At 42.5% G+C, this 25045-nt stretch overlaps 2 protein-coding genes across 2 annotated transcripts; both read left to right on the forward strand.

Moving 5' to 3' along the window:
* Positions 1–5757: 5757 nt before the first annotated feature.
* KDM4D (lysine demethylase 4D) lies at positions 5758–7471 on the forward strand. Its single transcript, XM_055320372.1, has one exon. The coding sequence runs from the start codon at positions 5894–5896 to the stop codon at positions 7469–7471; it is 1578 nt and encodes a 525-aa protein (XP_055176347.1). The 5' UTR covers positions 5758–5893.
* A 14181-nt stretch (positions 7472–21652) lies between these two features.
* On the forward strand, positions 21653–23926 carry LOC129506610 (lysine-specific demethylase 4D-like). The gene is made up of 3 exons (XM_055320373.1): positions 21653–22795; positions 22880–23434; positions 23894–23926. The coding sequence occupies exons 1-3, from the start codon at positions 21653–21655 to the stop codon at positions 23924–23926; spliced, it is 1731 nt and encodes a 576-aa protein (XP_055176348.1).
* Positions 23927–25045: the final 1119 nt, after the last annotated feature.

The following is a 25045-nucleotide window of genomic DNA, read 5'->3' on the forward strand; positions in this document are numbered from 1 at the left end:
CGCCTTTTGATGGGGTCATTAAGCCCGTTCACGTTCAGAGTTACTATTGACAGATATGAGTTTAGTGTCATCATGATATCTATTTAGTCCTTGTTTTTGTGGATTGTTCCACTGAACTTCTTCTTAAAGGGGAATTTTAAGAGTCCCCCTTAAAATTTCTTGCAGAGCTGGTTTGTAGGTCACATATTCTTTCAGTTCCTGCCTGTCTTGGAAGCTCTTTATCTCTCCTTCCATTTTGAATGAGAGCCTTGCTGGATAAAGTATTCTTGCTTGCATGTTCTTCTCATTTAGGACCCTGAATATATCCTGCCAGCCCTTTCTGGCCTGCCAGGTCTCTGTGGAGAGGTCTGCTGTTACCTAATATTCCTCCCCATAAAAGTCAGGGACTTCTTGTCTCTTGCTGCTTTAAGGATCTTCTCTTTATCTTTGGAATTTGCAAGCTTCACTATTAGATGTCGAGGTGTTGAACGGTTTTTATTGATTTTAGGGGGGGATCTCTCTATTTCCTGGATCTGAATGCCTGTTTCCCTTCCCAGATTGGGAAAGTTTTCAGTGAGGATTTGTTCAAATACATATTCTGGCCCTCTGTCCCTTTCGGCACCCTCGGGAACCCCAATTAAACGTAGGTTTTTCTTCCTTAGGCTGTCATTTATTTCCCTTAATCTGTCTTCATGGTCTTTTAATTGTCTGTCTCTTTTTTCCTCAGTTTCCCTCTTTGCCATCAACTTGTCTTCTATGTCACTCACTCGTTCTTCCACCTCGTTAACCCTCGTCGTTAGGACTTCTAGTTTGGATTGCATCTCATTCAATTGATTTTTAATTTCTGATTGGATCTAAATTCTGCAGTCATGAAGTCTCGTGAGTCTTTTATGCTTTTTTCTAGAGCCACCAGTAGCTGTATAATAGTGCTTCTGAATTGGCTTTCTGACATTAAAGTGTAATCCAGATTTTGTAACTCTGTGGGAGAGAGGACTGTTTCTGATTCTTTCTTTTGAGGTGAGGTTTTCCTTCTAGTCATTTTGCTCAGTGCAGAGTGGCCAAAAACAAGTTGTATTGGGAAAAGGAGAGAAAGAGAGAGAAGGAAAGGAAAGAGAAAAAGAAAAAAGAAAAAGAAAAAAAAAGGAAAAAAGAGAAGAAAAAGAGAAAGAAAAAGAAAGAAAGGTGAAAAAAAAGGGGGGTGGGGGAAGCAATCAGAAATCAAAAAGAAAAGAAAAAAGAAAAAAAAAAAAACAAAAAAACACGGGGGAGTATCTTCTGATTCTGTAGACTTTAAGTCCCTTGACTTCCCCTGGAACTGGTCCGTCCAGCTGGTCTTCCGGGGGAGGGGCCTGCTGTGCTGATTTTCAGGTGTTAGCACTTGGGGGAGCTGCTCTGCCCCTGCCTGGTGCAGGGCTCAGTGGGGGTTGTTTACCCGGTGAGGCCCCAGGAGGAACAGCCCCAGTTGCTATCGGCAGCTCTGGAGCCCTGGATTCAGCCCCTGCAGGAACTACGGGGCTCTCCGTCTGCAGGGCCTGGAGGCTCCGGGGCGGGGCCGCTGATCCGCTCAGCTCGGGGCAGGAGCGTCCTCGCTGTCCTGGGCCCTCCCGGCCTCTGCCTGTCCCGGGGGAGGCCGGATCCTGGGCTGTGTCCCGGCGCCCTGTGCTCCGGGGCCTGCGCTGTTGGATTCGCGCCCCCGGCCGCGCAGCCGCCTCTCTGCGGAGCCGCCGCCCGAGCCCCTCCGAGCTGCTCTGGGCCGCGCAGCCCCCTCCGCACGGAGCCTCTTCCTCTGCCCGAGCCGCCGCCGCCGCCGCCGCCGCCGCCGCCGCGCTGCTCCCGCCCGCAGCCCCCTCCGCGGAGCCGCTCCCGAGCCCCTCCGAGCTGCTCCGGCCCCGTCGTGCGCGTGCGCGCTGCAGCCCTTAGGGAGCTCGGCGCACTCTCCTGGGGCGCTGGTGTCTGTTAGTGTCCCCGGGAGCCCGAGGGCATCCCCGCCCTCCTGGGTCCTGCTCCAACTCCCTGCGGGCCCCTTTCCGCCCGGGAAGGTTGGTGCAGCTCCTGCTCCTCCGGGACGGGGCTCTCCTGTCCTGGGGACACTCGCCCCGGCCTCAGCCCGGCTCCTCGCGGGGCCCCTCCCCCTCGGAGGCCTTTTGTTCCTTTATTTCTTTTCCCCGTCTTCCTGCCTTGATAGAAGCGCGAACTCTCCTCACTGTAGCGTTCCAGCTGGTCTCTCTTTAAATCTCAGGCCGAATTCGTAGATTTTCAGGATGATTTGAAGGTTATATAGGTAATTTGGTGGAGACAGGTGATTTGGGGACCCTACTCTTCTGCCATCTTGCCCCTCCTCCTATTTCTTGTTTCTTGAGGTAGATCTGTATTGCTATAAACTTCCCTCTTAGGACAGCTTTTGCTGCATCCCAAAGATCTTGCACATTTTTTTTTCACTTTTATTTTTCTCCATGTATTTTTTTATGTCCTCTTTGATTTCTTGGTTAACCCAATTTATTGTTTAATGATATATTATTTAGTATCTATATTTTAGTTCTTTCCAGATTTTTTCTTGATTTCTAGTTTCATACTGTGGTGGTCAGAAAAGATACATGGTATGATTTCAGTCTTTTTGAACTTACGGAGACTTGTTTTGTGGCCTAATGTGATCTATTTTGGAGAACGGTCCTTGTGCCCTTGAAAAGAAAGTGTATTCCACTCTTTGGGAATGGAATATTTTCAGTATTTGTTAGGTCTATCTGGTCCAATGTGTCATCTAAAGCCACTGTTTCCTTATGATTTTCCAACTGCATGATCTATCCAGTGATGTAAATGGGAGTTAAAGTCCCCTACTATTATTGTATTACTATCAATTTCTTCCTTTATGTCAGTCAATAGTTGCTTTATGTATTTATGTGCTCCCATATTTGGTGCATATATGCAATTGTTATATCCTCTTGTTGGATTGTTCCCTTTATCATTATGTAGTATCCTTCTCTGTCTCTTATTATACCCTTTGTTTTAAAGTCTATTTTGTCTAATGTAAGTATTGCTACCACAGCTTTCTTTCAAATTCTATCTGCATGGTAAATGTTTTTCCATCCTTTTCAATCTGCATGTGTCTCGATCTGAAATGAGTCTCTTAAAGGCAGCATATAGATAGGTCTTGCTTTTTTATCCATTCAGTCATCCTATGTCTTTTGATTAGAGCATTTAGTCCATGGACATTTAAAGTAATTATTGGGGAAAAAAAGGTCATTATTGATAGGTATGTACTTATTGCCATTTTGCTACTTGTTTCACATCTACATTTGTTTTTGTCATTTGTTTTTTCTTCCTTTACTCTGTTCCCTTGTGGTTTGATGGCTTTTTATAGTGGTATGTTTGGATTCCTTTCTCTTTATTTTTTATGTATATGTATTATAGGTTTTTTTATTTTTGGTTACTATTAGGTTTATATATAATATATTCTACATATAGCAGTCTATATTAAGTTGATGGTTACTTAAGTTTGAACACATTCTAAAAGCACTAAATTTTTACTTCTCCTTCCCATGTTTTATGTATATGATGCCTTACTTTATATACTTTTATTTTATGAGTCCCTTGACTGATTTTTTTTAGATTTAGTTGATTTTCCCACTTTTGTGATTTAACTTCCATACTGATTTTATAAGTGATTAATCTACATTTGCATTTGCCTGTGAAATTTTTTCCTTTCATAATTTTCTTATAGCCTTTTTCCTATACTCAAATAATTCCCTTTAGTGTCTCTCATAAGCCTGTTTTAGGGGTGATGAACTCATTTAACTTTTGTTTGTCTGGGAAACTCTTTGTCTCTTCTTTTATTCTGAATGATAATGGTGCTAGTTAGAGTATTTTTGGTTGCAGGTTTCTTTCTTTCATTACTTTGAATATATCATGCCACTCCTTCTGGCCTGAAAGTTTCGACTGAAAAATTAGCTGATAGCTTTATGAGGTTTTCTTCATATGTAACTATTTTCTCTTTCTGCTTTTAAAATTCTCTCTTTATTATTAATTTTTGCCACCTTAATTATTACATTCTTGGTGTGGACCTCTTTAGGTTAATCTTTTGGGGAACTCTCTGTGCTTCCTGAATCCTAGATGTCTGTTTCCTTTTCCAGATTAGGGAAGTTTTGAGTTATTTCCTCAAATAAATTTTCTACCCACTTCTCTCTTCTTCTGGGGCCCCTATAATGCAATGTTATTACTCTTGATAATGTCATGGAGTTCCTTTAACTTATTCTCATTTTATTTTTCTTTTTTTCTTTTTGCTGTGCAGCTTTGTTGCTTTCCATTACCCTGTCTTCCAGATTGCTGATCTGCTCTTCTGCCTCCTGTAATCTGCTACTGATTCCCTCCAGTGTATTATTTTTTTTATTTCAGTTGAATTATTTTATCTCTGATTGGTTCCTTTTTATATTTTCTATCTCTTTGTTGAATGTCTTACTGAGATCATTCACTCTCTTCTCAAGTCTTTATGTATTTTTATGGTCACTACTTTGAATTCTCTATCAGGCATATTGCTTATCTCCATTTCATTTAGCTCTTGCTTAGTTTTGTCCTGTTCTTTCATTTGGGACATATTTCTCTGTCTCCTCATTTTTTCAAACTCTGTGTCTGTTTCTATGTATTAGAAAAGTCAGCTATGTCTCCTTTCTTGGCAAGTGGTGGCCCTATAAGGAAGAAGTCCTGTGGCACCCTTTAGCATAATGCCCCCTCTTTACCAGAACCAGGCACTTCAGAGATGTCTACTATGTGTGCTGCTATGTGTGCACCCTACTGTTGTGGCTGAGCTGCACCTAAACTCTACTTTTAGATAAATATATGGAAATTTGTAAAAATCATCACACCTTGATGAATTATCACATTAACTCTACTTATGGCTGTGTAACTAGCACCTCGGTTTAGAACTAGAATATTAACATTGCTCCAGAGGCTCCCTTATGCCCCCACTGACAATCTTTCTCTTTCCCAAAGGTAACCACTACTCTGACTTCTAGTATAGACTACTTTGCCTCATTTTTATCTTTATAAAAATGGAATCATGGAATAGATCTTTTGAGTCTGGATGATTTTGCTCAGTATAATGTTTATACAATTATTTTTATATTTCTGTGTGTTTTTGTTTATTCTCATTGCTGCATTATATACCATTGTATGAATAGACCAGAATGTATTTGTCCATTGATGGGCATTTAGGTTGTTTCCAGTATTTGGCTACTAGAAATAATGTTATGAATATTCTTGGAGGTGGCTTTCAGTGCAGAGCCATGTATGTTATCTAGGCATGTGGTAACAGTTCAATCATAGCACATGCATTTGTTAGCTTTACATGTACAGATGCTCAATGTTAGTATATACTATCCAATAAGTTCTCCAAGGTACATGTAATGATTTCCAGTCTCTTTACCAGAGTATGACAATTCCCATTGTTCCACATCCATACCACCTCTTGTTTTGTCAATCTTATAACATTTTAGCCTTTCTTTGAATATGCAATAATATCCCATGGTGGTATTTTATTTTTAAGTCTTTAATAACTTTTACAACATTGATTGTCAACCTTTTTGTATTCTTTTTAGGCTTTCTTTAAACACTGGCCCAAAGACATATCCTTAAGGATACCCACTCAAGACTGAGTGATTCAAGAGACCTCAGAGAACAGAGCTGGATCTGACTGAGGAGCATCACAGGCTAGCCACCATTAATTCTGGGCAACTCTTCTGTTGAGAGTGTTGTTCCCTGATGAATCAGCAAGCCTAATAAATGTTATCATTTCTTTGGCATAAAAGTCCACTGGTGGTTCCTGCTGACTCAGACACTCAAATCCATTTTTGAAAAAGTAGCATTTTCCAGCATCATCAACTATACAGAACATACCTGAAAACTTTGGAGTTTGGTGCTTATAATGGAAGCTATGAAGTCCAAGGCCAACTGTGCACTGAATGCAAGTTGTACCATAATGATTTTTCATCCAACCAAAGAAGAGTTTAATGATTTTGATAAGTATATTGCTTACATGGAGTCCCAAGGTGCACACCGCGCAGGCCTCGCCAAGGTGATTCCACCCAAGGAGTGGAAAGCCAGACAGACCTACGATGATATCAGTGACATCTTAATAGCAACTCCCCTCCAGCAGGTGGTCTCCGGGCAGGCAGGTGTGTTTACTCAATACCATAAGAAGAAGAGAGCCACGACAGTGGGGGAGTATCGCCAACTGGCAAACAGCATAAAATACCGGACTCCACCACACCTGGATTTTGAGGATTTGGAGCGAAAATACTGGAAAACCCGTCTCTATGATTCTCCGATCTATGGTGCTGACATCAGCGGCTCCTTGTTTGATGAAAACACGAAGGAGTGGAACCTTGGGCACCTGGGAACCATTCAAGACCTGCTGGAGCAGGAGTGCGGCGTGGTCATCGAGGGCGTCAACACCCCCTACCTGTACTTCGGCATGTGGAAGACCACCTTCGCCTGGCACACGGAGGACATGGACCTGTACAGCATCAACTACCTGCACTTCGGGCAGCCCAAGACTTGGTACGCCGTGCCCCCCGAGCACGGCCAGCGCCTGGAACGCCTGGCCAGGGAGCTCTTCCCGGGCAGCGCCCGCACCTGCGAGGCCTTCCTGAGGCACAAGGTGGCTCTCATCTCGCCCACGGTCCTCAGGGACAACGGGATCCCCTTCAATCGGATCACCCAGGAGGCTGGCGAATTCATGGTGACGTTTCCCTACGGCTACCACTCTGGCTTCAACCACGGCTTCAACTGCGCAGAGGCCATCAACTTCGCCACCCCGCGCTGGATCGACTACGGCAAAGTGGCCTCTCAGTGCAGCTGCGGGGAGGCCAGGGTCACCTTCTCCATGGACGCCTTCGTGCGCATCCTGCAACCTGAGCGCTATGAGCTGTGGAAGCGCGGGCAGGACCGGGCTGCTGTGGACCACACGGAGCCCACGGCCGCGGACAGCCGGGAGCTGAGCGCCTGGAGGGGGGTGCGAGCCCCGGGGAGGGCCGCGCTGGGCCTGAGGCACCTCCCACCGTGCCGCGCCCCGCGTGCCCCTCGACCCGTGGCGGCAGGTCAGGGCACCCGCCGCCGCACCCCTCTGCGCCCGGCCTCTCCGCGCCCCTCGCCCACCCAGAGCTGCTCCTCTGATGGCCGGGCTGGCGCTGTTGCCGGCCGCACCTCCCGGGGGCCCGGCCCCACCCGGCCACCGACCCTCACTCCCTCTGCCCCAGATCTGCAGCCCTCGACTGGTAGGTGTGGTCCTGGTCGTCGTCCCCGGCAGCAGGGGGCTCAGGGATCTGGCACCCAGGCCCGGGCCAAGAGGCGCCTCTCGGTGGGAACCGGGCACACAGCTCAGCACTCGGAGGCTCAGTCCCTGCCTGTGGGTGGAGGCTGGATGGACAGCCCTGCACCGCTGAGTCCCGGGCTCCAGCAACCCGCTGAGGCTTCCTGGTCTGGCTGTGCCCCTGTTCCTTAAACCCAGGGGGCACCTTTGTAACCCACTGCTCTTGTGTGTGGAGGCTGCTGGAGACTGGCCACATTAACAACAGATCTTTGGGCAAGCTTGCAAGTCACAGGTCTTGCTTGAGAGTCCTTTGATGTTGCCACTGAGGCGTTGAGTCCATGTTCTTTACCAAGTTTGCCATAGTTGTTCTTCCTGCCAGACCCTAGGATGTCTTTGGACATGCTGATTTCCCATGTTGCCAGCAGGTTTCATCCACTAGGCACTCTTGTGTCTCTGTGAACTGGGTCCTGCCAAGGTCACCAGAGCCTCATCTCCTGTCCTCTGGGCCAACTATAAATGCTGCTGGGTTTGGTTCTCCTCAATCTCCTTCCCTGTCCACTCCCCCCTTCCCTTTCCCGTTTTCTTGAAAAAACTAGGGCCTTTTGACCAAATGGGTCAGTAGAGACTCGGAAAATAATTCATCATCTTTCTGAGTCTTTGATGTTATTCAAACTGTGTTCTCATCAGTATTTGTTCACAAACATATTAAAGGTAACCAAAATGTTCAAATCTTACTGTTTCTAATAAATATTGTCCATTCAACCAATTGAGGTATGAAGGTTGTTCTTTTCTGTACTTTTTTTTGATAATTGTATCAAAACATTTCTGATTCATCAAAACAAGACTGATTTTTATTGGCTGGCTGCACTGTGTATGCAATAATCTCTGCATTCATTCATTGATGAATGAGTTTGGTGGATGGTTATTGGGTACTAGCCGCCTGGTGGGGTGAGGGGGTTTGATTTGCAACTCCACCTTAAGGATGACTTGGTGAGAATCCCCTGGTACTTTGCTGCGCAGAAGCACCGAAGCTGCTGGGGGGTGAGCGTGCAGAAGGCTAACGTACCATCATCTGAATATTATCTCCCCGAGCGTGCACTGCCTTTTCAATGCTGTCTGCATATTTCACGTAGCAAGTTCATCAATTCATCCCAGTAAACATGTGCACAAATAAATGAACAAGATAACTTCACCTGATAATATGTGCTGTGAAGAAACTAAAAGGGGATGGGATGCTAGAGCAGAATGGGCAGAGGCTGGTCAGGGTTCCAGTAGTCAGGGGAAGTTTCATTGAGCAGGAGACCCTTTCCAAGACCTAACAGGAAGGTCTACAGCTGATTTCCCCTTAGAGGAAACAAGCATTGTAATAGACTGAACATGCAACTTATGTTTTCTCAGGAAGAAATAGAAAGCTCATTTGAGGCATAGAGAGGAAGGAGAGAGACAGGGTACAGGGAGCAGGCTCTTGTGGCTCATGTAAAGTATTTGAACTCTTTTCACCTTGAAATGAGAAGGCAGCCCTCAACTTGCTGTGATTTACATTTTTAAACAAGCAGCTTTTCTGTGACAATTGGGCAGAAGAAGTACTTAGAAGGTCTAAGTAACACTAGAGAGAATTGATGGTTATTTCAATGTTAGTATTGAAAATGCACAGAAGTGGAAAAACTCAGAATAAACCTTGGAAATTGAAAATTATGGTTTGGCTACAGAAGGAAACATTTCAGAGAAGCAAACTACCCCTCTCCTCCCTCCAGCTCTCCCCCACAGAAATTGAGCAAAACTCTGGAATTGGAAGCCCCATATAAACCTGAAGGCAAGAGTAATGAAAGGTAGTGCTAGTCTGAAGTGCTAATTGTGGGGCAGCAAAAACCTGTGTCTCATTTCTACACTACGCAGCCAGGCAGCTTCGTCTTTCCTAATGGGAGGTGGAAGTCTACTCAGTAGCAGACATACTCCTATTTTCCATTTTAGAAATTGAAATTCTCATTATATGTCAGTAATATCACAATCTCTTCTTCCCTGGCAGATAGATGCCCTGGAAAGTCTGGCATTAAAAGAGGGCTGAGGGAAGGATTAAAGGGGGAAAAACAATTTTCAGAAAATATTTTTCTCATTGCACTCCTATGTTTTTTTTTTTTTAAGATTTTATTTATTCATGAGAGACACAAAGAGGGAGGCAGAGACATAGGCAGAGGGAGAAGCAGACTCCATGCAGGGAGCCCGATCCTGGAACTTAAGGATCACGCCCTGAGCTGAAGGCAGACCCTCAACCACTGAGCCACCCGGGTGTCCCCTCCTCTATGTATTGAATGTGATTTTCTATTTCTTTGGCTCAGTAGGGACAAGCAATATTAAGAATATAGTTTAGCTGTATCGATACACTGTTTTCTAAACTAGTATTCTTGAAACGACTGGAGGTGGGGTGGTATTGAAGGGGCTTCTTCAAGTAATTTTATTCAAAATCCTATTTTACTTTGTGTCGACCCACTCAATTTGGACCTTCAGTTTGGACTTCTCAGTAAAAGACACTCATCTCTTGCTGTTTCTCTTTGTCCAATAAGTTTTTCCTATACTCAATCTTGGAAAAGCAAGAGGTATAACAGTTGTACAAAGGCCAGGAGAGTGCCACCTTTGTTTTCATGCCATGCTCTCTCCTAGGCCTCTCTTCAGTTCTGAGAAATATTCAGTGTATATTCAAGTTTACAGACAAAAATATATGCAGCCAAAGGTAATATGACATGTGTGGTTTTATCACTTTTATCCCATTACCTTTTTAAAAAATATGACATTCACAAGCTCTAAAGACATTGCTATATATAGATCTTAATCCAAAAAGGAAATGATCTGGTGTCAATTTTTATTTTATTCATCTTCTGCTGATGAACAACCAGATTATTTCCAAATATTTCATAATTCAAACAATGCTTTACTGAACAGCTTTGTACAAAGACATAGGATTACTGAGTTGTATTTATGTTCATTTTCAACTTTCTTAGAACAGTCATATTGGCCTCCAATTTATATCTCCACTGGCAGTGTGGGAGAGTTCTGGTTTCTCCATATCTTGGCCCATTTAAAAAATTATCACATATTTTTATTATTCCTAATATAAATGAATAAAAACTAGTATTTCATTATATTTGTCTCATTGTTATTGATCCTGCAACATCTTTTAATATTTATTGGCTGTTTGGATTTTTTTTCTTTTGTATATTGCCTATTCTCAGGCTTTGCCTACTTTTTGGGAGTTGACTTTTTTATTTTTTAATCTGTAGAAGTTTTGTGATATTCAGGATACTAATTCATTGTTTTTTATATGATGAAAAACTTCTAGACTGTAATATCTTTTAATTTTTTTATGTAATTGAATTAGGGTTCTGTAGAGAAACAGAACCAATAGGGTATCTAGATACACATTAGAGGAGCTTTTGTTATAGGAATTGATTCACAGAGGCCAAGAAATCCCATGATCTGAGGGACTGATGTTCTGCAAGTTGGAGAACCAGAAATGTGAAATTCAGCATAAGTCCATAGGCCTGAGAATGTGGGAGCCAGTGGTCTAAGTCTGGGTCTGGGTCCCATCAACCTTAAAAACAAAAACCAGTTATTTTACTAGCAAAAGATAGGTTGATTTGGGAATGAAAGAGGACTGCAGTCTGGGACAAGCAAGCCAAGGCAAAACTGTAGGCAAGTCCAGGGAACAAAGGAGACCTGCTTTTTAAGAAGAAAGGTAAGTTGGGAAAGATGTTATAAATTAAGTCCACTGGAGTAAACTGAAAGTTTCAAGTGTGGTGGATTTTCATTGGCTGGGTTTGGCCTGAGATGAGGAAAGCGTCTCTTCCTCCAGCTAGAGTACAATAGTATTCACCTGCAAGACAGACTATAAGGTCAAGTCTGTTTCTTCCTGTTGAATCTGCCATTAACTATGAGTGGTAGGGCATGAGAGCTCCCCCTGCCAGAACTTACCAACTCCATTTTACTGAGGTTTCCCACTGTTAATTTTCACAGTCCAATAGCCTGGGAACCAGAGGGACCTATGTCTGATGCTCCAGGACCAGCAAAGACAATGTGTCAGCTCAAGCAGAGAGACTGAATTTACCTTTTCTCTGCTCTTTTTTTCTAATCTGGCTCTTGATGGCTTGGATCATCCCGCCCATGTTGGTAAAGGCGGTCTTTACGCAGTTTGCTGACCACAAATGCTAATCTCTTCCTGAGACACCTATGCAGACACACCATCAGAGTTATGACATTGGAATCAGCTGAATATACCAGATATTTCTGTCATAGAGCTGTTGGTTCTTTAAGATATTTTTTTTCACCCTGAGGTCAAAAAGACATTCTTGAATATTTTCTCTATTAGTCTTAAAGCTCTGTTTTGAATCTTAGTCTGAAATCCATCTCCAATCTTTGGAAGTGGTGTAAGGTAGAGCTCTATTTTTTCCCTCTTAAAAATAGTCCATTCCCCCCCCCCAACCAGTTTGGTGCACCACCTCCATTATATATAGATTTCCGCTTACAAGGTATCTTTTTTTTAAAATTTTATTTATTTATTTATGATAGTCATAGAGAGAGAGAGAGAGAGAGAGAGAGAGAGAGAGAGAGAGAGAGAGAGAGAGGCAAAGACATAGGCAGAGGGAGAAGCAGGATCCATGCACCGGGAGCCTGACGTGGGATTCGATCGTGGGTCTCCAGGATCGCGCCCTGGGCCAAAGGCAGCCACCAAACCGCTGCACCACCCAGGGATCCCCCACTTACAAGGTATCTGTGTCTGGTCTCTCTGTCTTGTACATAGATGTGTTTGTCCATTGCAACTCAACTATCACAGTCTGATAGTGGAGAAGTAACCCTTCTCTGTCCTCCTTATAAAGAATAATTGGAGATTCTTGTCTGAATATCTGACTCCACCACTTACTAGATCTGTCACCTTGAGCAAATTGCTTAGTGTCACCTTGACTCAATTTCCTTACATGAGAAAGCTGATGATTAATAGGATTTTCCTGACAGGGTCATTATGAAGATTCAATGAATTATCTATGCAGCCTATTTTGAACAGTGTCTAGCATTTGATAGTCACCATATGTATTAGCTACTTTTAATAATATATGTACTATTAGAGGTAAAGAGAGACTTCTGTTCATCAAAAGATATGGAAAAGAGGGGCACCTGGGTAGCCCAGTTTGTCAAGCAGCTGACTTGATTTTGGCTCAGGTCATGATCTCAAGGATGTAAGATGGGGCCCTGTGCAGGCATGGAGACTGCTTAAGATTCTCTCTCTCCATCTTCCTCTGCCCCTACCCCCAGCACTCTCTCTTTCTCTCTCTCTCTCTCTCAAAAAAAAATATGAAAAAGAAAGTGAAAGACAAATCATGGAGAGGAAACAGACATTGCATTACCCATATACAATAAAGAGCTAATATTTAGAATAAAGAACAGCACAGAAAGATGGGCAACCCAGCAGAAACATGGATAAAATACTTGGTTAAGCCCTTAACAAAGGGGCAAACCCAAGTGACTTACAAACATATGAAAAAATCGCTCACCCTCATTAGTGGTCAGGAAATACAGAGCATAATGGGATACTCCTACACCATTATCCAATTGGCTAAAACTTAAAAGGCTGATAAATCATCAAAGGTTTGCATGAATGAAGAACAGCTAGCATCCTCATATGCTGCTAGTGAGTGTATAAATTGGTAAAAATGACCAAAAAACAGTTGGACATGATAAAGTGTGAATTCACATTCTATGATCAAGAAATCCATTTTTAGGTATGAATGCATGTGTGTGCTCCAACAGACTTGTTGGAGGATTTTCAGTGCAACGATGTTTGTAAGAGACCAGAAGTGGAGGCAACTCGCAGGAACGTCAACAGCATAAATGTTTATATGGCTGAACACTTGACAGCCCTGAAGCAGAACAAAGTCCAGCTACATGCAGTAACATAAAAAATGACCCCTAAAGGGATCCCTGGGTGGCGCAGCGGTTTAGCGCCTGCCTTTGGCCCAGGGCGCGATCCTGGAGACCCGGGATCGAATCCCACGTCGGGCTCCCGGTGCATGGAGCCTGCTTCTCCCTCTGCCTGTGTCTCTGCCTCTCTCTCTCTCTCTCTCTCTCTCTCTGTGTGTGTGTGACTATCATAAATAAATTAAAAAACTAAAAAAAAAAAAGATTTAAAAAAAAATGACCCCTAAAGTAGAAGAGTACATTTAGGTACACAAAGTAGGATTCTATTGATATGTTTATATAAAGTTTTCAAAAATGGACAGAATTTTAATTGTATGTGCTTACCAAAATCAATATGCCTATTGTTAGGATAAGATTAGTCTAGAAGGCAGTGGGTGCCGTAATCCCAGAGGAGAAACACAAGTCAGGTTCCCAGGTACCTGGTGACGTTTTCTTTTCTTGACCTGGTCGGTAGTTCTATTTTTATTTACTCTATCGTTGTTTGTTAAACAGTACATATATACTTTATAAATTTCTGTAAGCACTCTATATTTCATAATTTTATTTTATTTATTTTATTTTTTATTTTTTTTATTTATTTATGATAGTCACAGAGGGAGAGAGAGAGGCAGAGACACAGGCAGAGGGAGAAGCAGGCTCCATGCACCGGGAGCCCGATGTGGGATTCGATCGCGGGTCTCCAGGATCACGCCCTGGGCCAAAGGCAGGCGCTAAACCACTGCGCCACCCAGGGATCCCTATATTTCATAATTTTAAAGTGTTTAACAAAATCTACTCTACTCTAAAAAAATTAAGTCCTTCAGTGGCTCGTAAAATCATTTGATTTATATTGTTTTGTATTCTTTTGTAGACTATTAAAAAATCTAGATTATATTTTTAATATTTTTCATTCTAATATTTATGGATGGTTTCTCTTATTTGCGGTTTATTATATTTAGTAATACTTTATTTTTTAGAACAGTTTTAGATTTATGAAAAATTAAGAAGATAATTCAAAGAGTTCCCATATCCCCCAACCCCTCCCACACACCGTTTTCCCTAGTATTTTTTTTAAATAATTTTTTTCATTCGTGAGAGAGAGAGAGAGAGAGAGAGAGTACAAGTGAGAGCAGGAGCAGTGGGGGGAGGATCAGAGGGAAAGGGAGAAGCAGACTCCTGCTGAGCAGGGAGCCTGATGTGGGGCTTAATTCCAGGACCCCGGGATCATGACCTCTTTCTCCCTAACATCTTAATTTTTATGATCCATTTGTTACAATTAATGAATGAACATCAATGTTATTATTATTTATTGAATTATTATTATTTATTATATATTATATATATATATAATATAATATAATATATTGATTATTATTTATAATATAATTATATAATATAATTAATTGTATATATAATTAATATAATTATTTATATATTATATTATATTATATAATTATAATATAATATTATTTATTATATTATTATTTACTGAATTATTATTATTATTATATATTATATATATAATATATATAATATAATATAATATTTATTGTATATTATTATATATAATATAATATTATATATATATAATATTATATATTATTATTATTTATTATAGAGTATTATTTATTAATACACTATGTGTATTTGGATTTCCTCAGGTTTTACCCAATGTTCTTTTTCTGTTCCAAGATCCCATCCAAGCTACCATATTACATTTAGTTTTTAAATATCTCCTTAGGTTTCTCTTGGCTGTAACCAATTCTCAGTCTTTATTTTTCACAAAAATGCTTATATAGAAACTGGACAACATGGGGGAGTACTGCTCAGCTATACTATAGGATGTCCTCTGTAAAAATTTGTTTTTCTTATGATTACCCTCTGGTTTATGTGTTCTTTGGAGGAAGATTACAGAGGTACAGTGCCATTTTTATCACATCTTTTTTTTCATTTTTTTTCATTTTTATCACATCTAATCAGGCCATATACTATCAGCATAATTTATGACTCTTGAGGTTGACTTGACTGAAATAGTTTGTCAAGGCTCTCCACTGTCCAGTTACTGCCCCCACCCCCACTGGCCATTCTGTACTCCTGAGGGCAGCCAGTATTCACAGACCACACTCAGGGATCAGGGTGTCATACTCTCTTCCTTTAGGGCGAGGTATGTGCAATTTATCTGGAATCTTCTGCAGGACAGATTTATTTCCCTCAATTTGTTAATCATTTATATTAGTGTGACTCAGATTTTCATCTTATAATTTGAGTTATAATTCAATTGTACTTTAATTATTCTGCTGCCCATATTGTTTGAGTTCTGGCCAATAGGAGTTGTCTCTTCTGTCTCCTCTGCTCCTTTGTGATGCCCCCATCAATGTTTAGTGTGTCCTTAATTTCAAGCATGGCAAGAAGCCCCAGGGTCATGCTGTCTATTTCCTGCCCCAGTCCTAGAAACTTCCTTTCCTTCATTGGTTGTGCCAGTTCTTTATTTTATTTTTCTTTAAAAGTATCAGTTTTCTGTTTTATTAATCAAAGCTACTTTTGCAATGTTCGTTTTCCCTTCTGTTTCTTTGTCACATTATCATTATTTTGATTTTTTTCCTTTTCTTTTGCATAATACTGGTTTTTTTTTACCAACTGATGCAGTTGAACACAAAAATCAATAGATTTTTATATGGATATTATTGTAGATATTATGTGGATATTAACTTTCAAATAAATACAGTTGTGTGCAGTCTTTTTTTTTTATTGTTGACTTGCAATTTTATTTCATTGTGGCCCAGATTTTGCTCAATGGGTTGATTCTATGGAATTTTCATTGTTATTTATTTTGTGGTCTTTTTTTAAAATAAGATTTTATTTATTTATTCATGAGAGACACAGAGATAGGCAGGGGCAGGGGCAGAAGGAGAAACAGGCTCCCTGTGGGGAGCCCGATGTGGGACTCCATCCCGGAATCCCAGATCACAACCTGAGTCGAAAGAAGATGCTCAACCCCTGAGCCACCCAGGTGTCCCTATTTTGTGGTCTTATATCAGTAAATTTTATAAATATTTTATATGTATTGAAAATCATTTCCCATAGAATTCTCTCATCTTTGCCTTCTATGTCTCAGTGCTATGTGGTTAGGTACATGAAGTGCATCACTGTAATAATTCCTAGTGAGCTTTCCGACTTGATAACGATAAAATGTCTTTCTTTTATCCTATACATACATTTAATGTTAATCACTATCTTTTGGTTACTATTTGCAGGGTTTGACTTTCCCACTCCTTTATTTTTAATCTCTTAGTTTGCTTTGTTTAAAGATTAATTTCCAAAAATGAAAGAGCTTAGAGGAAGTAGGATGACTACTCAAGACCCTAGCCCCATGATTACATTATATGGACAGTGATTGAATCAAACTAGGCTGCAGCTCAGGTATAAAACCAGAGCCATAAGGACTTGGCAGCTACATTTGGAGTCAGGCTACCAAGAGGACACTGCCTCTCTGGGTCCTGGAGTACCTTCAACTGGAATCAGGATTTTGTTGGTGGAAGGTAGGTCACTTTCTTTTATTTGTACTTGCTTGCAAAAGAGTTATTTTTCAGTTACAAGTTTCAGTAAGTGACTAGTTTTATAACTATATTTACAATTGAGAAATATGCATTGGGATTATCATTTCCTTGAGTTAAAAGAGTTTTTTAAGGGATCCCTGGGTGGCAGCGGTTTAGCGCCTGCCTTTGGCCCAGGGTGCCATCCTGGAGACCCGGGATTGAATCCCATGTCAGGCTCCCAGTGCATGGAGCCTGCTTCTCCCTCTGCCTATGTCTCTGCCTCTCTCTCTCTCTCTCTCTCTGTGTGACTATCATAAGTTTTAAAAAAAAAAGAGTTTTTTAACTTTTAAACTTGTTTTCAGACTTGCAGAGTTAGCTGTTTTCGTAATATCTTCTTGGTAAAAACCACAGATTTTCAGGAGAAAGCACTGCATGTAGCAGGCTGGTATCCGACAGAATCAAGAGAGGTTTCTACAACCGGCCAAGGAGTGAGCCAATTGAAAGGGAACTGGGAAATTTGTGAGACTAAATTAGAGACCTGGATTGGATATGGGAGTAGCAGAATTTGGTGGTGCTAATTGGATTAGAATTAGAGTGGTACATACTGAGCTGGAGCTTAGTGGATCATCATTTGGAATCAAGATCTTAAATTAGTAGTAAGCAAGCATTTGTTTTGGTTTTGCTTTGGGTTTTTCTTTTAAAGCATAAAACAGACGAAAAGATGACATTTTATATCAGGGAGCAATTTATTCCTGGTAAATTCCTATTTTTTTTAAAAGATTTATTTATTTATTTATTCAGAGAGAGCAAAAGAGAGGCAGAGACACAGGCAGAGAGAGAAGCAGTCTCCATGCTGGGAGCCCGATGTGTGACTGGATCCTGGGTCTCCAGGACCACACCCCGGGCTGCAGGCGGCGCTAAACCGCTGCGCCACCGGGGCTGCCCTAAAATTCCTATTTTTTAAAAAGATTTTATTCATTTATTTGGGAGCGGGAGGGAGAGAGAGCACGAGCAGGGTGAGGAGCAGAGGGAGAAGCAGACTCCCTGCTGAGCAGGGAGCCCGATGCAGGCCTCGATCCTGGGACTCCAGGATCATGGCCTGAGCTGAAGGCAGATACTTAACCGACTAAGCCACCCAGGTGCCCCAAAATTCTTCTTTATTTATGCCTTCAAAGTACAAATATTATGTGCATATCATTTTTAGATTTCTTCCCTGAAATCTTGTATTTCTGCTGCTGAAAGGGATTGAAATCTTTTTGCTATCTCACATTATAGTAGTCTTAATCCACAGTGTCGCTTTCCTCAGCTCCAGGGACTTGTGGTTACCAAGGTCCAGAAGCAGAGGGTCCTCCTTCTGATGCTTGGTCAGAAAGTCAATAGTAGCCTAATGCTACATCCTAGTGCATTGTCACTCCCCTCACTTCACTGGTCACATAGGCATTTTATCATCACATAAGAAAGATGTGTACAAACAATAAGATCTTTTGGGAGAGAAGAGATAACATTCACATAACTTCTATTTCACTGTATTGTTATACTTGTTCTATTTTATAATTACAGTTGTTTATCTCTTACTGTGCCTAATTTTTACATTAAACTTTAGCAGAGATACACATGCATAGGAAAAACACAGTACATATAGGGTTCAGTACCATCCTTAGTTTCAGACATCCGTGGGAGGTCTTGGAATGTAACCCCGGAAGATCAGTGGAGACTACTGTCCGGGTGGTTATTAACTGGATTCAAACAGAATGCTACAGATTTCTGGATGCTAATCTGTGTCCAGAAACTTTGCTGAACACTATTATTTCTAATAACTTGTCTTTTAATGTGATATGGTTAGGTTTTAAATAGATTGCTTCAAGTGTTTATCCATTAAGAATCATGGGTGTGTACATTAAGTGCATAATTAATATGGACATTTATGTTCTGTATTTTTGCCTCCTTTTTGTTTACATAACACTTTTTTCTGAGACTTCTTTCCTCTTTTTTAAAAAACATGTATTAAAATAATTAAATAGATGTTGAGTTATTTCAAGTATTTTTCTGCATAGCATAAGATGATGAATTTTCCATTTCATTTGTTATGGTAGTAATACCTCTAGAAGTTTTTTTTTTAAGATTTTATTTTATTTATTTGAGAGAGAGAGAGAGCACAATCCAGGCAGGGAGAAGGATTAGCAGACTCTGCAACTGAGCAAGGAGTGAGACTGAAGCAGGGTTCAATCCCAGGACCCTGAGATCATGACCTGAGCAGAAATCAAGAGTCTGTTGCTTAACCGACTGAGCCACTCAGGTGTCCCAACAATGCTAGTTTTCAAACCGTCCTTGCAATAATTTATCATGACATGTTATTCTTTCAATGCCCTGTTGTGGTAAAAATTTGATAATATTTTATCTTAGGTTTGTGTGACTTTTCCCGTAGCTAACATTGACCCTATAGAGTTTTTATCCAGTACTGGCCCTTCTGGGTTTAGTTTCAAGGTTATGCTTGTAGCCTCAGAAAACAGACTGAGGGGCACCTGGGTGGCTCAGTCAGTTAAGTGTCTGGCTTCAGCTTGGGTCATGATCCCGGGGTCCTGGGATCGAGCCCCGACTTGGGGTCCCTGCTGGGTGGGGGGCCTGCTTCTCCTCCCTCTGCTGCTCCCCTTGCTTGTGCTCTCTCTCTGTCAAATAAATAAGTGAAAAAAATCCTAAAGAAAAGAAACTGAATATCATACCCTAGAAAAGTTTGTATAGAGTCCACTTATAAAATGATATTTTAGGTTTTATGGGTCATACTTAAACAGATATTATATTCTATTAAGTTTTTTAGTATATATAAGTATTCTCCCTTTTTTCTTGGACCACTCTGGGATATTTGTACTTTGAGAAAATTGTCCACTTTAGTTTTCAAAATTAGTAACACCAAGTTATTTACAAAATTCAATTAAATTTTAAAAATTCTGTGCTAGATGTTTAGCTATATCTCCTATTTGATCATAATGTGGTCTATTTGTGTTTTTCATGCCTAAGTCTTCTCATTTTTTTTAAAGATTTTATTTCTATATTTTTTGGGAGAGAGACTGAGTGTGGGGTTGGGAAGGGTGGAAGGGGAGGGAGAGAATCTCAATCAGACTTGGTGCTGAGTGGGAAGCTGGATGCTGAGTGGGAGGCGGGAGGCAGGGCTCAATTTCTGAATCTTGAGATCATGACCTGAGGTGAAACCAAGAGTCTGACACTTAACTGACTGTGCCACCCAGGCACCCCTGTCTTTTCACTTCTAATGGTCTTTTATAAGAATCAGGTTTTGCAGGGCACCTGGGTGGCCTGTCAGTTGGGTGTCTTCTGCCTTTGGCTCAGATCAGTGATTCCAGAGTCCTGGGATCAAGCCCTGCCCTGGGTTCCCTACTCAGCGGGAAGCCTGCTTCTCCCTCTACCTGCATGTGCTCTCTCTCTGTCAAATAAATAAATCAAATCTTTTTAAAAAAGGGATTAAGTTTTGGTTTCAGTAATCATTTCTGTTGGGTGTTATATTTCATTTGCAATCATTTTAGTTTATATCTTTGTTTTCCTTTCCTTAATTTACCTTTGAGGTTAATTCATCCAGTTTATTGAGTTAAGTGCTTCACTCAATGATTTACAAACTTGCTTAATTTTTCTCTTAGTTCAGTTAGATGTTGTTCCTTTTCTGTCTTATGATTTGCCCTGAAATTCTTTTTTTTTAAATTTTAACTTTACTGAGGTATCACTGACATTAAAGAATTGTAAAATTTTGAAAGTGAACATTGTGGTGATTTGTTGGATGTACACATTGTAAAATGATTCCCCCATCTAGGTAATTAATACAACAATCATCTCATGTATTAACTTTTTATTTTTTATATTTCAGTGAGAATATTTAAGTTCTACTCTCATAAAGCTTCAATTAGCACAGTTTTATCAAGGATAGTCACCATGTTTTACCATAGATCCTCTCAGAATTTATTCATCTTATAGCTGAAATTTTGTAGCCTTTTACCAACCTTTTCCTATGACCCTCAGTCCCCAGGCCCTCCCAACCACTTTTTCCACTGTTTCTGTAAATCTCGACTTAAAAAAAAATTAAGATTAATATATAAGTGATACCATGCAGTATTTGTCTTTCTCTATCTGGCTTATCTCACTTATCATGTTGCTCTCAAGGTCTCTGTGGTCCCAAATAATAGGATTTCCATAGATTTTCATCTTTCTCATGAGTAAATGATATTCCCTTGTGTGTGTGGGGGGGTGTGTGGGGGTGTGTATCACTTTTTTTTTTGGAAGTGGGGGAGGGGGATGATAGTAAATCCAGTTTTATTTATTTGTTTTTTAAGATTTTATTTATTTACTTGAGAGAAAGAGAGAGAACATGAGTAGGAGGTAGAGGGGCACAGGCAGAGGGAGAAGCAGACTCCCCGCCTGAGCAGGGAGCTGGACACAGGGCTCCATCTCAGGACCCTGGGATCATGATCCCCGCCAAAGGCAGACACTTAACCAGCTGAGCCATCCAGGCACCCTTTCTTTTTTTCTTTCTTTCTTTATTTTTATTTTTTTATTTTATTTTATTTTTTTTATTTATGATAGTCACACACACACACACAGAGAGAGAGAGAGAGAGAGAGAGAGAGAGAGAGAGAGAGAGAGGCAGAGACACAGGCAGAGGGAGAAGCAGGCTCCATGCACCGGGAGCCTGATGTGGGATTCGATCCCGGGTCTCCAGGATCGCGCCCTGGGCCAAAAGCAGGCGCCAAACCGCTGCGCCACCCAGGGATCCCTCTTTCTTTCTTTTTAAAAAGAGAAGTTGAGAAATATTTTTTTAAATTGAAGTTTAATTAACAGTCAGTGTTATATTGGTTTCAGGTCTTCTTGTGCTTTTCATGCTTATTCTGCAGACATGAAGTCCAAGCACTATGGTACTCAGAACCCAAGCTTTACAGTCATGACCTTCCACCCAACCATGCAAGAATTTAAAGACTTCAGCAAATATATTGCTTACATGGAGTCCCAAGGTGCACACCGCGCAGGCCTCGCCAAGGTGATTCCACCCAAGGAGTGGAAAGCCAGACAGACCTACGATGATATCAGTGACATCTTAATAGCAACTCCCCTCCAGCAGGTGGTCTCCGGGCAGGCAGGTGTGTTTACTCAATACCATAAGAAGAAGAGAGCCACGACAGTGGGGGAGTATCGCCAACTGGCAAACAGCATAAAATACCGGACTCCACCACACCTGGATTTTGAGGATTTGGAGCGAAAATACTGGAAAACCCGTCTCTATGATTCTCCGATCTATGGTGCTGACATCAGCGGCTCCTTGTTTGATGAAAACACGAAGGAGTGGAACCTTGGGCACCTGGGAACCATTCAAGACCCGCTGGAGCAGGAGTGCGGCGTGGTCATCGAGGGCGTCAACACCCCCTACCTGTACTTCGGCATGTGGAAGACCACCTTCGCCTGGCACACGGAGGACATGGACCTGTACAGCATCAACTACCTGCACTTCGGGCAGCCCAAGACTTGGTACGCCGTGCCCCCCGAGCACGGCCAGCGCCTGGAACGCCTGGCCAGGGAGCTCTTCCCGGGCAGCGCCCGCACCTGCGAGGCCTTCCTGAGGCACAAGGTGGCTCTCATCTCGCCCACGGTCCTCAGGGACAACGGGATCCCCTTCAATCGGATCACCCAGGAGGCTGGCGAGTTCATGGTGACGTTTCCCTACGGCTACCACTCTGGCTTCAACCACGGCTTCAACTGCGCAGAGGCCATCAACTTCGCCACCCCGCGCTGGATCGACTACGGCAAAGTGGCCTCTCAGTGCAGCTGCGGGGAGGCCAGGGTCACCTTCTCCATGGACGCCTTCGTGCGCATCCTGCAACCTGAGCGCTATGAGCTGTGGAAGCGCGGGCAGGACCGGGCTGCTGTGGACCACACGGAGCCCACGGCCGCGGACAGCCGGGAGCTGAGCGCCTGGAGGGGGGTGCGAGCCCCGGGGAGGGCCGCGCTGGGCCTGAGGCACCTCCCACCGTGCCGCGCCCCGCGTGCCCCTCGACCCGTGGCGGCAGGTCAGGGCACCCGCCGCCGCACCCCTCTGCGCCCGGCCTCTCCGCGCCCCTCGCCCACCCAGAGCTGCTCCTCTGATGGCCGGGCTGGCGCTGTTGCCGGCCGCACCTCCCGGGGGCCCGGCCCCACCCGGCCACCGACCCTCACTCCCTCTGCCCCAGATCTGCAGCCCTCGACTGGTAGGTGTGGTCCTGGTCGTCGTCCCCGGCAGCAGGGGGCTCAGGGATCTGGCACCCAGGCCCGGGCCAAGAGGCGCCTCTCGGTGGGAACCGGGCACACAGCTCAGCACTCGGAGGCTCAGTCCCTGCCTGTGGGTGGAGGCTGGATGGACAGCCCTGCACCGCTGAGTCCCGGGCTCCAGCAACCCGCTGAGGCTTCTGGCTGCTGTTGTGCCCCTGATCTTCAGCCTTTAGGGCCCCCGTTGGATCCTGATAATCCGATGCACCCTGGCCCGTGCCTGCTATCCCTGGACAGAATTACAGTCAGCTTCTCCGACAGTGTTCCACTGGCTCCTCCTGCAGTTGCTGGGATGCTGAGATTCCCCAGGCATGCTGGGGGCGACAGCAGGGCCCCTGTGAACCTCTCTGAGATTGTCATGATGGACCACACTTATGCCTCTATGGATCTGACCCCAGCTCCAGTCGCCAGCAGCCCTTGCATCCCTGATTGTGATCCTCTGGAATTAAAGCCCCAGGCAGTTTCCATCTTTGAACCCTATGATGTGTTCAGCCCTGATAGAAGAGCTTTAGCCTTTGAGCTCATGGCTATTGAAGATATTGCCCATGATCCTTATTAAAGTTGTTGCCTATAGTGTGTACCTGCAAGGCAAAAAGAAAGGTTAAAATCTTTTAAATATGTTTTTTAAATCAGGATTTTATATGAGATACCTTGTTAAAAACAAGACACAGTTTAAAACAGTTCCAAAATAGTGTCTTAAGCTAAGCCCCATGTCACGAAGCAGAGACTAAATAGTTTCAACTTTCTCAGAAATAGAGGCTTAAACCAGATAATCGGGAATCACCTGACCAGTACTCGTTAGGTTATCCACCTGCTAGACTTCTCCCATCCTCTAAAGGACAGGGTTCCTGTCCCAACCCAATTTTTTGCCTAGTATAACTTTCTGGTTCCTGTCCCCTTCCGCCTATGAAAATCTTTCATTTTGGAGCTCTTTTCTATCTGCTTGATTGGATGCTGCCTGATTTGAATTGATTTTTGCTCAAATAAACCCTTAAAAATTTTACTATGTCTCAGTTTTTCTTTTGAAAGTCTGAAACAGAGATTAAGTATAGTTAAAAGAATAAGCAGAACTATACAAAACAAAATACAAACAGAAAGCAGCAGTCATGGGTTTTAATATCAGACAATCTAGAATCAAGGCTAAAAGACACATGGAAAGGCTTTTTATAATGTCAATGACTAAATTTTACCATGAAAATATAGCAGTCAGGGTGGCTCAGTCAGTTAAGCATCTGCCTTTGGCTGGGGTCATGATCCAAGGACCTGGGATTCAGGCCTGAATTGAGCTTCTGGCTCAGCAGGGAGTCTACTTGACCCTCTCCCTGGCCCCTCCCCCTGCTCATGTGTACTCTCTCTCTCACATAAATACATAGCATCTTTAAAAAAAAGGTAAGAAAATACAGCAGTTATGAATATCTATGCAACTTTGACAAAGTATAAATTACTTTTTGGATGAAAAGCAGATTTAAAACACTAGATGAAACAAGTTGAAAGAATACATCAAAATAGGAGAATCTGTCACCTTATATGATACTGTTTGTTTATTTATTTATTTATATTTTATTTATGTATTTGAGAGAGAGAGAGCACAAGCAGGGGGACTGGCAGAGGGAGAGGGAGAAGGACAACCTGCTGAGCAGGGAGCCTAACTTTGGGACTTGATCCCAGGACCCCAGGGATTATGACCTGAGCCGAAGGCAGATGCTTAACTGACTGGGCCACTCAGGCGCCCTTGTGATACTCTGATTTATAATATGAAATACACATTTGGTCTTCATCCCTGTTTTTGGCATCAGGCTCTAAAGCCCTTGGGATCGCCTAAGAAATACGAATGATAAAGGTGTCTTATGTTAATGCTGTGGTTTTTGGAATGCCCTAGTCACCTAAATGTGACTAACCAGAGAAACCAACCATGTGATTAGAGGGTTGGAACTTCCAATCCCAACTCCTTGACCTCCAGGCAGGCATGAGAGGCCAGAGGTTGGATAAATAG

This window comes from Nyctereutes procyonoides, unplaced genomic scaffold (genome assembly GCF_905146905.1).
Source record: "Nyctereutes procyonoides isolate TBG_1078 unplaced genomic scaffold, NYPRO_anot_genome, whole genome shotgun sequence".
Taxonomy (NCBI): Eukaryota; Metazoa; Chordata; class Mammalia; order Carnivora; family Canidae; genus Nyctereutes; species Nyctereutes procyonoides.

Excerpts from the sequence above, each read along its gene's own strand:
- KDM4D (XM_055320372.1), top strand. The coding sequence starts at position 5,894 with ATGGAAGCTATGAAGTCCAAGGCCAACTGTGCACTGAATGCAAGTTGT.
- LOC129506610 (XM_055320373.1), top strand. The coding sequence starts at position 21,653 with ATGAAGTCCAAGCACTATGGTACTCAGAACCCAAGCTTTACAGTCATG. Across the intron at positions 22,796-22,879 it reads CACCGTGCCGCGCCCCGCGT|AGCTGCTCCTCTGATGGCCG; the intron begins GCCCCTCGACCC and ends TCGCCCACCCAG. Across the intron at positions 23,435-23,893 it reads TGGACCACACTTATGCCTCT|AGGGTTCCTGTCCCAACCCA; the intron begins ATGGATCTGACC and ends CCTCTAAAGGAC.